The sequence below is a fragment of the Phyllobates terribilis genome, unplaced genomic scaffold (assembly GCF_046119375.1).
Source record: "Phyllobates terribilis strain yellow unplaced genomic scaffold, ASM4611937v1 Scaffold_2__4_contigs__length_985480577, whole genome shotgun sequence".
Taxonomy (NCBI): Eukaryota; Metazoa; Chordata; class Amphibia; order Anura; family Dendrobatidae; genus Phyllobates; species Phyllobates terribilis.
In genome coordinates this window covers 869,341,693-869,354,234 of record NW_027362762.1, presented here as the reverse complement: position 1 = coordinate 869,354,234, position 12,542 = coordinate 869,341,693, and the positions used below count along the sequence as shown (strand labels likewise).

The 12,542-nt window shown below is 47.4% G+C and overlaps 1 protein-coding gene across 1 annotated transcript in view; it reads right to left on the bottom strand.

Moving 5' to 3' along the window:
* VEGFD (vascular endothelial growth factor D) overlaps nt 1-12,542 on the bottom strand; it is a 140,734-nt gene that overhangs the window by 34,671 nt on the left and 93,521 nt on the right. The window contains exon 3 of the mRNA XM_073668065.1: nt 8,079-8,269. Within this exon, the coding sequence (XP_073524166.1) occupies nt 8,079-8,269 (191 nt within the window). The remainder of the gene's footprint in view (nt 1-8,078; nt 8,270-12,542) is intronic.

Here is a 12,542-nt window from a genome sequence, read left to right as displayed (position 1 = left end):
GTGCTGAGGCTGAGCGCCAGAATTGGCGCATCTATTGGATGCTCCATTTCTGGGGTGGCTGAGGGCTGATCTTATTAGGCTGGGAAAGGGATAATATCCATGGACCTTCCCAGCCTATTAATATCAGCCTGCAGCTGTCTGCTTAGCCTTTGCTGGTTATTAAAATATGATATGGGGGACTCCACATCATTTTTTTTTACAGTCCCACTTTTTAATGACCAGTAAAGGCTAAGTAGACAGCTGTGAGCTGATATTAATAGGCTGGAAAGCTCCATGGTTATCGGGCCTTTCCCAGTCTGATAATATAAGCCCGCAGCTGTCTGCTCTCCCTTAGCTGGTATTAAAAATATGGGGGACCCCACACTGTTTTTTATAAATAATGTATTTATTTAATAGATAAATAAAGCTAAACACCCTTTAGTGCCACACGAAAGGCACTAAAGGGTGCTAGTTTACGATATGTAGGGGGTTTGTGACATTAAATTTCTATATGACATTTATCTATTATATCTATTCTATTTATTCTATTCTAATGGCTAGGGCTGTGAATTTACTGTACTTGGCTGATGACATGTCGGGTTTCCTTTGAGATGTGTGAGTAAAAATAGGACGCCACGCCCATGGTCCGTGTGTCGTGCAATTTTTTTTTCGCACCCATTGAATTGCATCGGTGAGTGTGATCCGATTCGCTCAGACAATCGCAGCATGCTGCGATTTTTTTCACAGTCCAATCCAAGCTGAGAAAAAACTTGCACATGAGCACTGACTCATTTAATAACATTGGTCAGAGTGCAATGCGGTTTTCTCTCATTGCACTCCTCCGTATTATACCTTCATATGTTGACAGGAAAGTAAAAAAGGGGTATGGTTCTTGTAAGGTGGGGATGAAAAATCAAATAACTCACTACTAAAAATGGTTGTATCTGAAATGGGTTAAAAGAGAAAATACATCTGCAATTTGCAATGTGATTCATTGAAATCCTCTACAGGTAAAACACATTTCTTTTTTAACACATTTTTTTTTGTTGCTTGGAAGAAGCATTGAAAGGACAGACCTAAAATTACTGACCCCTGGTAGGAAATGAGACAGTAATGTGTATGTTTTATGTGTTGCCAAATTTTGAAGATAAAAATAAAGCAGTGATCATTAATTGAGCTAAGCTTCACTTTTACAACCCTCTATATTAGGGGTGGGCAATTAATTTTCCTGAGGAGATATATATATATACAGTACAGACCAAAAGTTTGGACACACCTTCTCATTTAAAGATTTTTCTGTATTTTCATGACTATGAAAATTGTACATTCACACTGAAGGCATCAAAACTATGAATTAACACATGTGGAATTATATACTTAACAAAAAAGTGTGAAACAACTGAAAATATGTCTTATATTCTAGGTTCTTCAAAGTAGCCACCTTTTGCTTTGATGAACGCTCTGCACACTCTTGGCATTCTCTTGATGAGCTTCAAGAGGTAGTCACCGGAAATGGTTTTCACTTCACAGGTGTGCCCTGTCAGGTTTAATAAGTGGGATTTCTTGTCTTATAAATGGGGTTGGGACCATCAGTTGTGTTGTGCAGAAGTCAGGTAGATACACAGCTGATAGTCCAACTGAATAGACTGTTAGAATTTGTATTATGGCAAGAAAAAAGCAGCTAAGTAAAGAAAAACGAGTGGCCATCTTTACTTTAAGAAATGAAGGTCAGTCAGTCTGAAAAATTGGGCAAACTTTGAAAGTGTCCCCAAGTGCAGTTGCAAAAACCATCAAGCGCTACAAAGAAACTGGCTCACATGAGGACCGCACCAGGAAACGAAGACCAAGAGTCACCTCTGCTTCTGAGGATAAGTTTATCCAAGTCACCAGCCTCAGAAATCGCAGGTTAACAGCAGCTCAGATTAGAGACCAGGTCAATGCCACACAGAGTTCTAGCAGCAGACACATCTCTACAACAACTGTTAAGAGGAGACTTTGTGCAGCAGGCCTTCATGGTAAAATAGCTGCTAGAAAACCACTGCTAAGGACAGGCAACAAGCAGAAGAGACTTGTTTGGGCTAAAGAACACAAAGAATGGACATTAGACCAGTGGAAATCTGTGCTTTGGTCTGATGAGTCCAAATTTGAGATCTTTGGTTCCACCCACCGTGTCTTTGTGCGACGCAGAAAACGTGAACGGATGCACTCTACATGCCTGGTTCCCACCGTGAAGCATGGAGGAGGTGTGATGGTGTGGGGGTGCTTTGCTGGTGACACTGTTGGGGATTTATTCAAAATTGAAGGCATACTGAACCAGCATGGCTACCACAGCATCTTGCAGCGGCATGCTATTCCATCCGCTTTGCGTTTAGTTGGATCATCATTTATTTTTCAACAGGACAATGACCCCAAACACACTTCCAGGCTGTGGAAGGGCTATTTGACCAAGAAGGAGAGTGATGGGGTGCTACGCCAGATGACTGGGCCTCCACTGTCACCAGACCTGAACCCAATCGAGATGGTTTGGGGTGAGCTGGACCGCAGAGTGAAGGCAAAAGGGCCAACAAGTGCTAAGCATCTCTGGGAACTCCTTCAAGATTGTTGGAAGACCATTTCCGGTGACTACCTTTTGAAGCTCATCAAGAGAATGCCAAGAGTGTGCAAAGCAGTCATCAAAACAAAAGGTGGCTACTTTGAAGAACCTAGAATATAAGACATATTTTCAGTCGTTTCACACTTTTTTGTTAAGTATATAATTCCACATGTGTTAATTCATAGTTTTGATGCCTTCGGTGTGAATGTACAATTTTCATAGTCATGAAAATACAGAAAAATCTTTAAATGAGAAGATGTGTCCAAACTTTTGGTCTGTACTGTATATATACATACACACAGACACACACACACGCATATATACAACTAGCTATTGAGCCCGTTCTATGCCCGGGTGGCAAGCATTTTTATTGGTATATGGTCTCCCATCCTGGTATTTGTGCTGCCCCTATCCTGGTATTTGTGTTCCCCAATCCTGTTCCCCCATCCTGTTATGTGCTGCCCTCATCCCTATCCTGGTACGCATGGCACCCCTCACCCTCAATCCTGGTACGCATGGCACCCCTCACCCTCAATCCTGCTATACATGGCACCCCTCACCCTCAATCCTGGTACGCATGGCACCCCTCACCCTTAATCCTGGTATGCATGGCACCCCTCACCCTCAATCCTGGTACGCATGGCACCCCTCACCCCAAATCCTGGTATGCATGGCACCCCTCATCCCTATCCTGGTATGCATGGCACACCTCATCCCTATCCTGGTATGCATGGCACCCCTCACGTCCAATCCTGGTATGCATGACACCCCTCACCCCCAATCCTGGTATGCATGGCACCTCTCACCACTAATCCCTGGTATGCATGGCATGCCTCATCCCTATCCTGGTATGCATGGCACCCCTCACCTCCAATCTTGGTATGCATGGCACCCCTCACCTCCAATCCTGGTATGCATGGCACCCCTCACCTCCAATCCTGTATGCATGGCACCCCTCATCCTGGTATGCATGGCTGCCTCATCCCTCATCCTGGTATGCATGGTACCCCTCATCCCTATCCTGGTATTCATGGTACCCCTCGTCCCTATCCTGCTATGCATGGTACCCCTCATCCCTATCCTGGTATACATGGTACCCATAGGTGGATTATAATGAGGGCAATCTGGGCTACCGCCCGGGGCTCCAGGGGGCCTGGGGCTCCAGGGGGTCCATGGCCAGATTGCCCTCATTATAATATGTGCGGTGCTGTGGCACATACCCGCAGTCAGAGGCGAGGGGGCCCCTGGACCGCTCCCCCAGCAGCGGCGCACGGTCGCTACTTTATCCTTGACCGGGTCAGTACTGCACTTGTTAACTTCCCTGTGTGCTGGCCCGGCTGCGTCACAGCTAGGAGACACGGCCCTGTGTGCGGCCGTGTCTGCTACTGTGACGTCACGCAGTGCTCGCTGCACTGCTGCACCGGAGAGGAGCTGGAGGACTGGAGATAAGACAGGGGATGGTGAGTGTGTGTGTGTGTGAGAGTGTGTGTGTGAGAGTGTGTGTGTGAGAGTGTGTGTGTGAGAGTGTGTGTGTGAGAGTGTGTGTGTGAGAGTGTGTGTGAGTGAGTGTGTGTGTGTGAGTGATTGAGTGAGTGAGTGTGTGTGTGTGTGCAGGCATATATTATTGTGTGATGTCTGTTTATATGTATTTTTGTGTTTCAAATGTGTTTATGCGTGTATGTATATGTTTGTGTGTGTGCGTGACTGCGTGCGGCCTCCCGCTGTGTATAGATGGCGCCGTGCGGCCTCCTGCTGTGTATAGATGGCTACGTGCGGCCTCCTGCTGTGTATAGATGGCTACGTGCGGCCTCCTGCTGTGTATAGATGGCTACGTTTGGCCTCCTGCTGTGTATAGATGGCTACGTGCGGCCTCCTGCTGTGTATAGATGGCTACGTGCGGCCTCCTGCTGTGTATACATGGCTATGTGCGGCCTCCCGCTGTGTATAGATGGCTACGTGCGGCCTCCCGCTGTGTATAGATGGCGCCGTGCGGCCTCCTGCTCTGTATAGATAGTGCCGTGCGGCATCCTGCTGTGTATAGATGGCACCGTGCCGCCTCCTGCTGTGTATAGATGGCTACATGCGGCCCCCTGCTGTGTATAGATGGCTACGTGCGGCCTCCTGCTGTGTATAGATGGCTACGTGCGGCCTCCTGCTGTGTATAGATGGCTACGTGCGGCCTCCATTTGTGTATAGATGGCTACTTGCGGCCTCCCTTTGTGTATAGATGGCTACGTGCGGCCTCCCGCTGTGTATAGATGGCACCGTGAGGCCTCCCGCTGTGTATAGATGGCTACGTGCTGCCTCCTGCTGTGTATAGATGGCTACGTGAGGCCTCCCGCTGTGTATAGATGGCTACGTGCTGCCTCCTGCTGTGTATAGATGGCTACATGCGGCCTCCTGCTGTGTATAGATGGCTACGTGCGGCCTCCCTTTGTGTATAGATGGCTACGTGCGGCCTCCCGCTGTGTATAGATGGCTACGTGCGGCCTCCCGCTGTGTATAGATGGCACCGTGAGGCCTCCCGCTGTGTATAGATGGCTACGTGCTGCCTCCTGCTGTGTATAGATGGCTACGTGAGGCCTCCTGCTGTGTATAGATGGCTACGTGCTGCCTCCTGCTGTGTATAGATGGCTACATGCGGCCTCCTGTTGTGTATAGATGGCTACATGCGGCCTCCCGCTGTGTATAGATGGCGCCGTGCGGCCTCCCGCTGTGTATAGATGGCGCCGTGCGGCCTCCTGCTGTGTATGGATGGCTATGTGCGGCCTCCTGCTGTGTATAGATGGCTACGTGTGCTCAATATTAAGCCATACAATTAATGTTAGGCTATGTGCCCACGATGCAGAAATGCTCCGGATTTTTTTTGAGCGTTTCTGCTCTCCCTGGCAGAAAAAACGCATGCGGATTGTACATGCGTTTTTCCTGCCAGGGACAAGCGGATGTGAAGCGTTCTTCACATGCATTTCCGCATGCAGGTTGTCAAGCGCTTTTCAAGCGATTTTAGCATCACTTGGAAAAGTACTTGGCAACTTGGTCACACTATAGAAATCCATGCAACCAGCATGGATTTATATAGTGTGACCCTAAAAGAATGGTAAAAAATAAAAAATAAATACAGTATATACTTACCTTCTGATGGCCTGCCGACATCAGCGGTCGTGTGACCAGTCACATGACTAAATGACGTCACCACAGGTCCTTTAGTCTACCGCGAGCTGTCAGCAAGTCTCCTCTTCTCCAGACCCGGGTACAATCCGCACATTGAAACGCATGGAATCCGCATGTACAGATGCAGTGATGCGGATTCCATGCGTTCCAATGCAAGTCAATGGCGGCGAAAACGCAGCGCTTCCGCAAGATAATTGGTAGTGCTGCGGATTTTTCCGCAATGATAATCCGCAGCGGAAATTTCCGCAGCATGTGCACAGCACATGCGGATTATCATTGGAGAACATGGCAGACCTTCTACCAATCGTTTTTTAAGCGTTTCTGCAGCGGAATTGCCGCTGCGGAAATGCTTAAAAAACGCATAGTGGGCACACAGCCTAAATTTTTTTTTTATAATTAATATATTAATATTGTGCTAAATTAATTTCACGTGAACTATCACATGATCTATCACAGGGGATCATGTGACATGTGATACATCAGGTGTGTATGTGTGTGTGTGGGGGGGGCTCGCGCCTTCTAAACTGCCTGGGGCCCTTACTACTCTTAATCCATCCCTGATGGTACCCCTCATTCCATTCCTGGTATGCATGGCCCCTCATCCGAATCCTGGTATGCTTGTCCCCCCCAGATCCCTATCCTGGTATGCATGGTACCCCTCATCCCCCAATCCTGGTATGCATGGCACCCCTCATCCCTCAATCCAGGTATGCATGGTCCCCTCACCCCCCAATCCTGGTATGCATGGTCCCCTCATCCCCCCATTCCTGGTATGTATGGCCCCCTCATCCCCCCAATCCTGGTATGTGTGGCCCCCTCACCTCCAATCCTGGTATGCATGGTATCCCTCATCCCCCAATCCTGGTATGCATGGTCCCCTCACCCACCAATCCTGGTATGCATGGTACCCCTCATCCTCCAATTCTGGTATGCATGGTACCCCTCATCCCCCTAATCCTGGTATGCATGGTATCCTCTGCACACATACAAAAAAATAAACACTTATACTCACCTTTCTTCCCTGTGCTCCAGCACTGCTGTGTCCTGTTCTGCCGGAGGCCGGGGGAGGAGTGCGGCGCCGGAGCATTGCGCTGTCCGGCGCCATTTTGTTGGAGACACACTGTAAATGTGTCTTCAGTAAAATGGCGCCGGATAGCGCTATGCGCATGCGCCGATTCCGACGCCTTCACTCTGCCCCTGGTCTCCTGCCAGAAGAGAGGAGCCGCGGCAACGCTCCTCCCGGTCAGGTAAGTATGTAAGTATGGCGTCGGAGATCGCGGTATGTGTTCAGTGTCTACGCATACTGCGATCTCCGGCGCCATACACTCCTCTTACCTGTAACGGCTCCAAGCGTTCTTCTGTCTGGAGCCAGACTGCGCGCCGCGTATGCGCAGTCTATAGAGGCTTCAGACAGAGGGACGCTTGGCCGATTATATTATAGATATGAGCCCACATATAGCCTAGCCTCTATTTACAGTATGAGAAATAACTCTTCTACATAAAGTATGTGCCCCCCCACATAGCCCCATATATGCAGTATGAGCCCCAACATGGCCCTCTATATACAGTATGAGCCACCACATAGCCTCCTATATAATGTATGAGTCCCCACATAGCCTCGTATATACAAAGAAAAAAGTTTTTCCAGCTCACCAATGTGAAAGGAGCCGTTTGGCAGTGCAAGGATTCAGCTGTGTCGGCAGCAAGACGAAGCAATAGAGGTGAGTATCAAGCAACAGGTCCGAGAAAGCGTGATTAAAAACATTTTTTTATTATTATTATGACTACATTAAAAGGCAAAACATTTTTAGGGACTTAGATAACCAGTTTTCACACTCCACAGACACAGAAGTGCTAAAGGTGTGTACAATAACAGCACGTGAAAATTCAGGAGCAAAGTTGCATTTTCATTTATTGCCGGTGGCATGCATGCTGGCAGCAGGATTAAAGGGGTATTCCCACCTCCAAGATCCTATCCCAATATGTAGTAGCTGTAATAATAATAATATTTGCAAATACCTCCAATTAGAAGTGTAGTATAGTATTTTTGATTCACTATCTCTCTTACCTCATGTGCAGGCATCGCAGGACCTTAGGTATCCATGGTTACGACCACTAGTAACTAGCTAACTAACTGTGACTTTATCAGTGGACATAACCATGGATACCCAAGGTCCTGCAATGCCTGCACATGAGGAAAGAGACATAGCAAATAAGAAAAAATATACTACATTTCTAATTGGAGATATTTGCTAATATTACTATTATTACACCTACTACATATTGGGATAGGATCTTAGAGATGGGAATGCCCCTTTAAGAAAAAAATATTTACCGATTTTAAGACGTAGGAAGTGCTGGTATTCAAGCAGGTGACACCCTCTTCATTACAGCAACCCCCACATCTGTACACCGAAACACAAGGCGGTTTGAAGAATGTGCTGGTGGCTGTGCCAAGGTCCTTTCCAACATCGACACAGGTTTCTCTGGGTGTGCACTGTGTCTTCTGCCACTCCTCATCAATGACTGCGAACAGAAAAACAACATTATAAATGATAAGGTAAGTGGTGGTAAAGCTTATGTCCGGGGGCGGATATACCAATGGTGCAATCCCAAGAGATAAAGGAGACGTCTTGTACCTCCAAGGCAGGAGGAATTGTGCATTACGATGTGTTATTGTACTGTAAAAGACGCATATATTGTTTGTACACAGGGGCCTCTTCTTTTCGGGTCTGCCCTTGCATATGTTGATCCACTGCAAGACGTTTTCTAGGATTTGCAAGAAACATCACACAGTGTTTGGTAACAAGAAAGTTACCAGTCAACCTTAAAGGGAATGTATAATCAGGTAATAAGGTATCATTAGAATTTTGGTATTATTATTATTTAAGGAGTTGTCCAATTTTCTTAAAAATGTAAGCAAGGTTGCTATTTTTAACATAACAAAATAAGTAGTAGTTACTTACAAAAGTCCTTGAGCTTCAACGCCGCCTATCCCTCCTTTCAGACAATCTTTGTTGACAGGACAACAGCTGTAATGTCCCGTGTACAGCAAGTGACCTCTGCAGCCAATCACTGGACTCATCAGTCATGCCAAGGTAGACAACAACACCTAGTGATTAAGTGCAGCGGTCAACTGGTGTCAGCGTAAGTCACTAGTTTTTGTAAGAGTATGATACTCATTTTTAACCCTATTATGAGCCCATTTTCTCTGACATTTTTATATATTACTTCTGTACTTCACAAAGCTGCACCTTCTATCAGTCATTTTAGTACCGTTTTAGGAAGACCTGCTGAGAGAACTCGGGAATCTATCCAAAAACCATATACAGTATGTGAAAACTATACCAGTATGCATTATATTACAGAGCTACAAGCCCCAGTATTACCACTCCTCCATTAACAGGACATGTTGGCAGTGGGTGTTGGACATATTTTGGATAGATTGAGCTAGTACTGAAGCCAATTGTAACATCCCTGGTGGCGTGCTTGCATAGTGCACCACCTCCCACTATGCAAGACCGCAATCTTACCTGTCAGTCCAGCCTGCAAACCTTGCTCCAGTTCATGCTGTGTGCATGTCTCTTGTCTGATTGCTTAGGGCGGCGGCCCGGTTACTTCCTGATTCTTATAGCTGCTGTGGACACACTCCTAATGCGTCCCCAGCCTATAGCTGTGAGTCAATGGATATTTAAACCCCCACCACCCAGAAGGAGGTGCCTGACCAACACCTTCACTCAGTTTGTCTTAGCAACTGAATTGCCAGGTCCTGTCCTGTATCTTGTCTGTTTCTGCCACCCTGGGAGCTGCATACCCAGGCCTGTTATCTCTTACTTCTAGTCCGTTTCCGCCACTCTGGGGGCTGCATACCCAGACCTGTTATCTCTGACTTCTAGTCTGTTTCCGCCACTCTGGGGGCTGTATACCCAGGCCTGTTAACTGTGACTTCTAGTCTGTTTCCGCCACCCTGGGGGCTGTATACCCAGGCTCGTTCTTGTATCTCGTTGCAGTATCAGTTCCTGTCTCAACTGTCTCCTAGCCTGTTACCTGTTTGTCTCTATGTCCATACCTTCCCTTTTCTTGCAGTGTCTGAACATGCACCTGACTCCAACTCGTTGTCTCTGTACTTCTGTTTGTGAGTTTTGTGTCCACTCGCTACTTCATAGTAAGTACTTTGTGTGTATCTGGTTCTGCTTGTCCCTTTTCCCTCCCTCCGTATCCACTTCCTGTGTTCTAGCCATCTTCCTGTATTTTCCAGTCTGTTCCATGTGAACAGAGTCCTGTCCTCTCTTCCTGCACCTTCAGCCCTGTTCGGCTCGAATTGCCCACCGCTCCGGCGGCTTCTCTCTGCTCAGCCTTGCCCACCGCTCCGGCGGTTCCGCTCTGCTCTGCCTTGTCCACCGCACCTGTGGTTTCGCTCTGCTCTGCCTTGTCCACCGCACCTGCGGTTCCGCTCTGCTCTGCCTTGTCCACGGCACCTGCGGTTCCGCTCTGCTCTGCCTTGTCCACCGCACTTACGGTTTCGCTCTGCTCTGCCTTGTCCACCACTCCGGCGGTTCCTCTCTGCTCTGCTTTGACCACCGCTCCGGCGGTTACTCTCTGCTCTGCCTTGTCCACCGCACCTGCGGTTCCGCTCTGCTCTGCCTTGTCCACCACACCTGCGGTTTTTGCTCCGCTCTGCTTGTCTACCGCATCTGCGGCTCTGTTCCTGTCTCCCAGTCTGTACTGGACCCGATCCAGCCTGCGCTCCAACCAGCTAGTACCTCCCTGTCTGCACTCCAGCCGTGCTTGCCAGTATCTCCCTGTCTGCACTCCAGCCGTGCTTGCCAGTGCCCACCTGTCTGCATACCAGCCGTACTTGCCAGTGCCCACCTGTCTGCATACCAGCCGTGCTTGCCAGTGACCACCTGTCTGCATACCAGCCGTGCTTGCCAGTATCCACCTGTCTGCATACCAGCCGTGCCTGCCAATACCCACCTGCCTGTATGCCAGTCTAACCTGCCTGTTCCTGCATTCCACGGTGTGGGTCAACAGCTGTGAGTGGGGTCTGACCTGGAGTAGCATTTGGTCCGTCTGCTCGGTTCCTCCTTGGTTCACGGAGTCGACTGAGCCGCCGTGCGACCTTGGTCGGATCAGGTTGATACTTAGTTACGCCCCTCCAGGCACTCCTCGGTTCATGGTACAATGGGATCACTAATCACGCTCACGCCAGTCAGTCCGGGCGCGAGCGTAACACCAATACTCCTCACCTCAGGCTCCACAGACTACATCGGCCTAGGACTTCATCAACCTCTCATTTGTTCACAGCAGACCAGAACCAAATCAGAACTACTGCAAAATGCCACCCTCAACCAATGTGGACCTCAACCAACAACTGAGGGGGCAGTATGCAGAAACAGATACTGGCCTCTTTACCCGTCATCTAAGCAGCATGGCCCCTGGTGGCTTCTAAGTCTATGTTTTCTCTGAAATATTACAGTATTTAAGACATAACTGGCTGAAATGACTGAGCAAAATGGATGTGGTCATTATTTGGGAAGCATTAATCAGTCAGGTTCTCTTCACCGCCTTGCTAAATAAAATCCCATGCTTTTGGTGGAATAGGGACTTTTCATTCCTATCCCCAGTCCTACTAAGGAAAGACCCCTCCTAGAAATGGCTCTTCATGGAGAGAGACTGCTCAGTTTTGGGAGTTTACATTAACTGAACCCCAAATTTGTATCTGAAAAATCAAGATAGTCTCAGTCTTGAGATCATTGGTAACTAACTGTGCCATTCAGCCTCTAATTTAAGATTTGGGTCAATGGACCACCTATTCTCCTGATAAGTAGATTTCTAGATGTAGGAAAAGCTGTATGTGTAGTTCTTTAATCCTGGAGGCACATTTTAAGCAAATTATAATGATATGTATGTTTGACACTTCCATCAGTCTCTGATATGCTACAAGAGCGATAAGTGTATAAATACTGTATAAGTATTGGCTTTTTTGGTTCATTAACCTTAACAAGGTTGTCCACTACTTTTACATTGATGGTCTGTCCATAGGACAGGTCATCAATGTCTGATCGGCCGGCGTCCGACACCCCGCCAATCAGCTGTTATCGGTGTCAGTGGCGATGGCCGCCGGCCGGAAGTACTTGCTTGTGGAGCTGCTCCGTCTACTTGAAGTGGCCAGGGTTTGGTACTACACATCCGACTCCTATTCAAATTAATAGGAGGCGGATGTATAATACTCAGCGGTGGCCACTACAAGTAGACGGAGTAGCTCCACCACAAGTAAGTACTTCCGGCCAGCGGCCATCGCCACTGACACCGATAACAGCTGATTGGCGGGGGTGCTGGGTATCGGACCCCAACCGATCAGACATTGATGACTTATCCTAAGGATGGGTCATCAATGACAAAGTAGTGGACAGCCTCTTTAAATTAGAAATACTGGGGAAATTCAGATTTTGGAGATGTTTTGAAAAATCAGTTATACAGTAACTAAATTTAGGCCAAATATGATGTAAGACCTGGCAGATTTAGACGTTTTATACACTTTTCCATGAATTTGAAATCACTACAAAGAAATAAAGATCATGTTTTCTGACCATATTTTCTCAATAAATATTTATTGAGATACTTATATGTAATACTTCAGAAAAGAAATCCAAAGCATGGGATTAAAGCATTAATGTATATTTTTGTCAATTTTCCATGTAATTTGCTCTAAAATGTACATACAACAACATATGGGCAGAGTGCTGCTGAGTAACCTTCTGTAAGGAATGCATTAGTTTTATAGCATTCTGTCTAT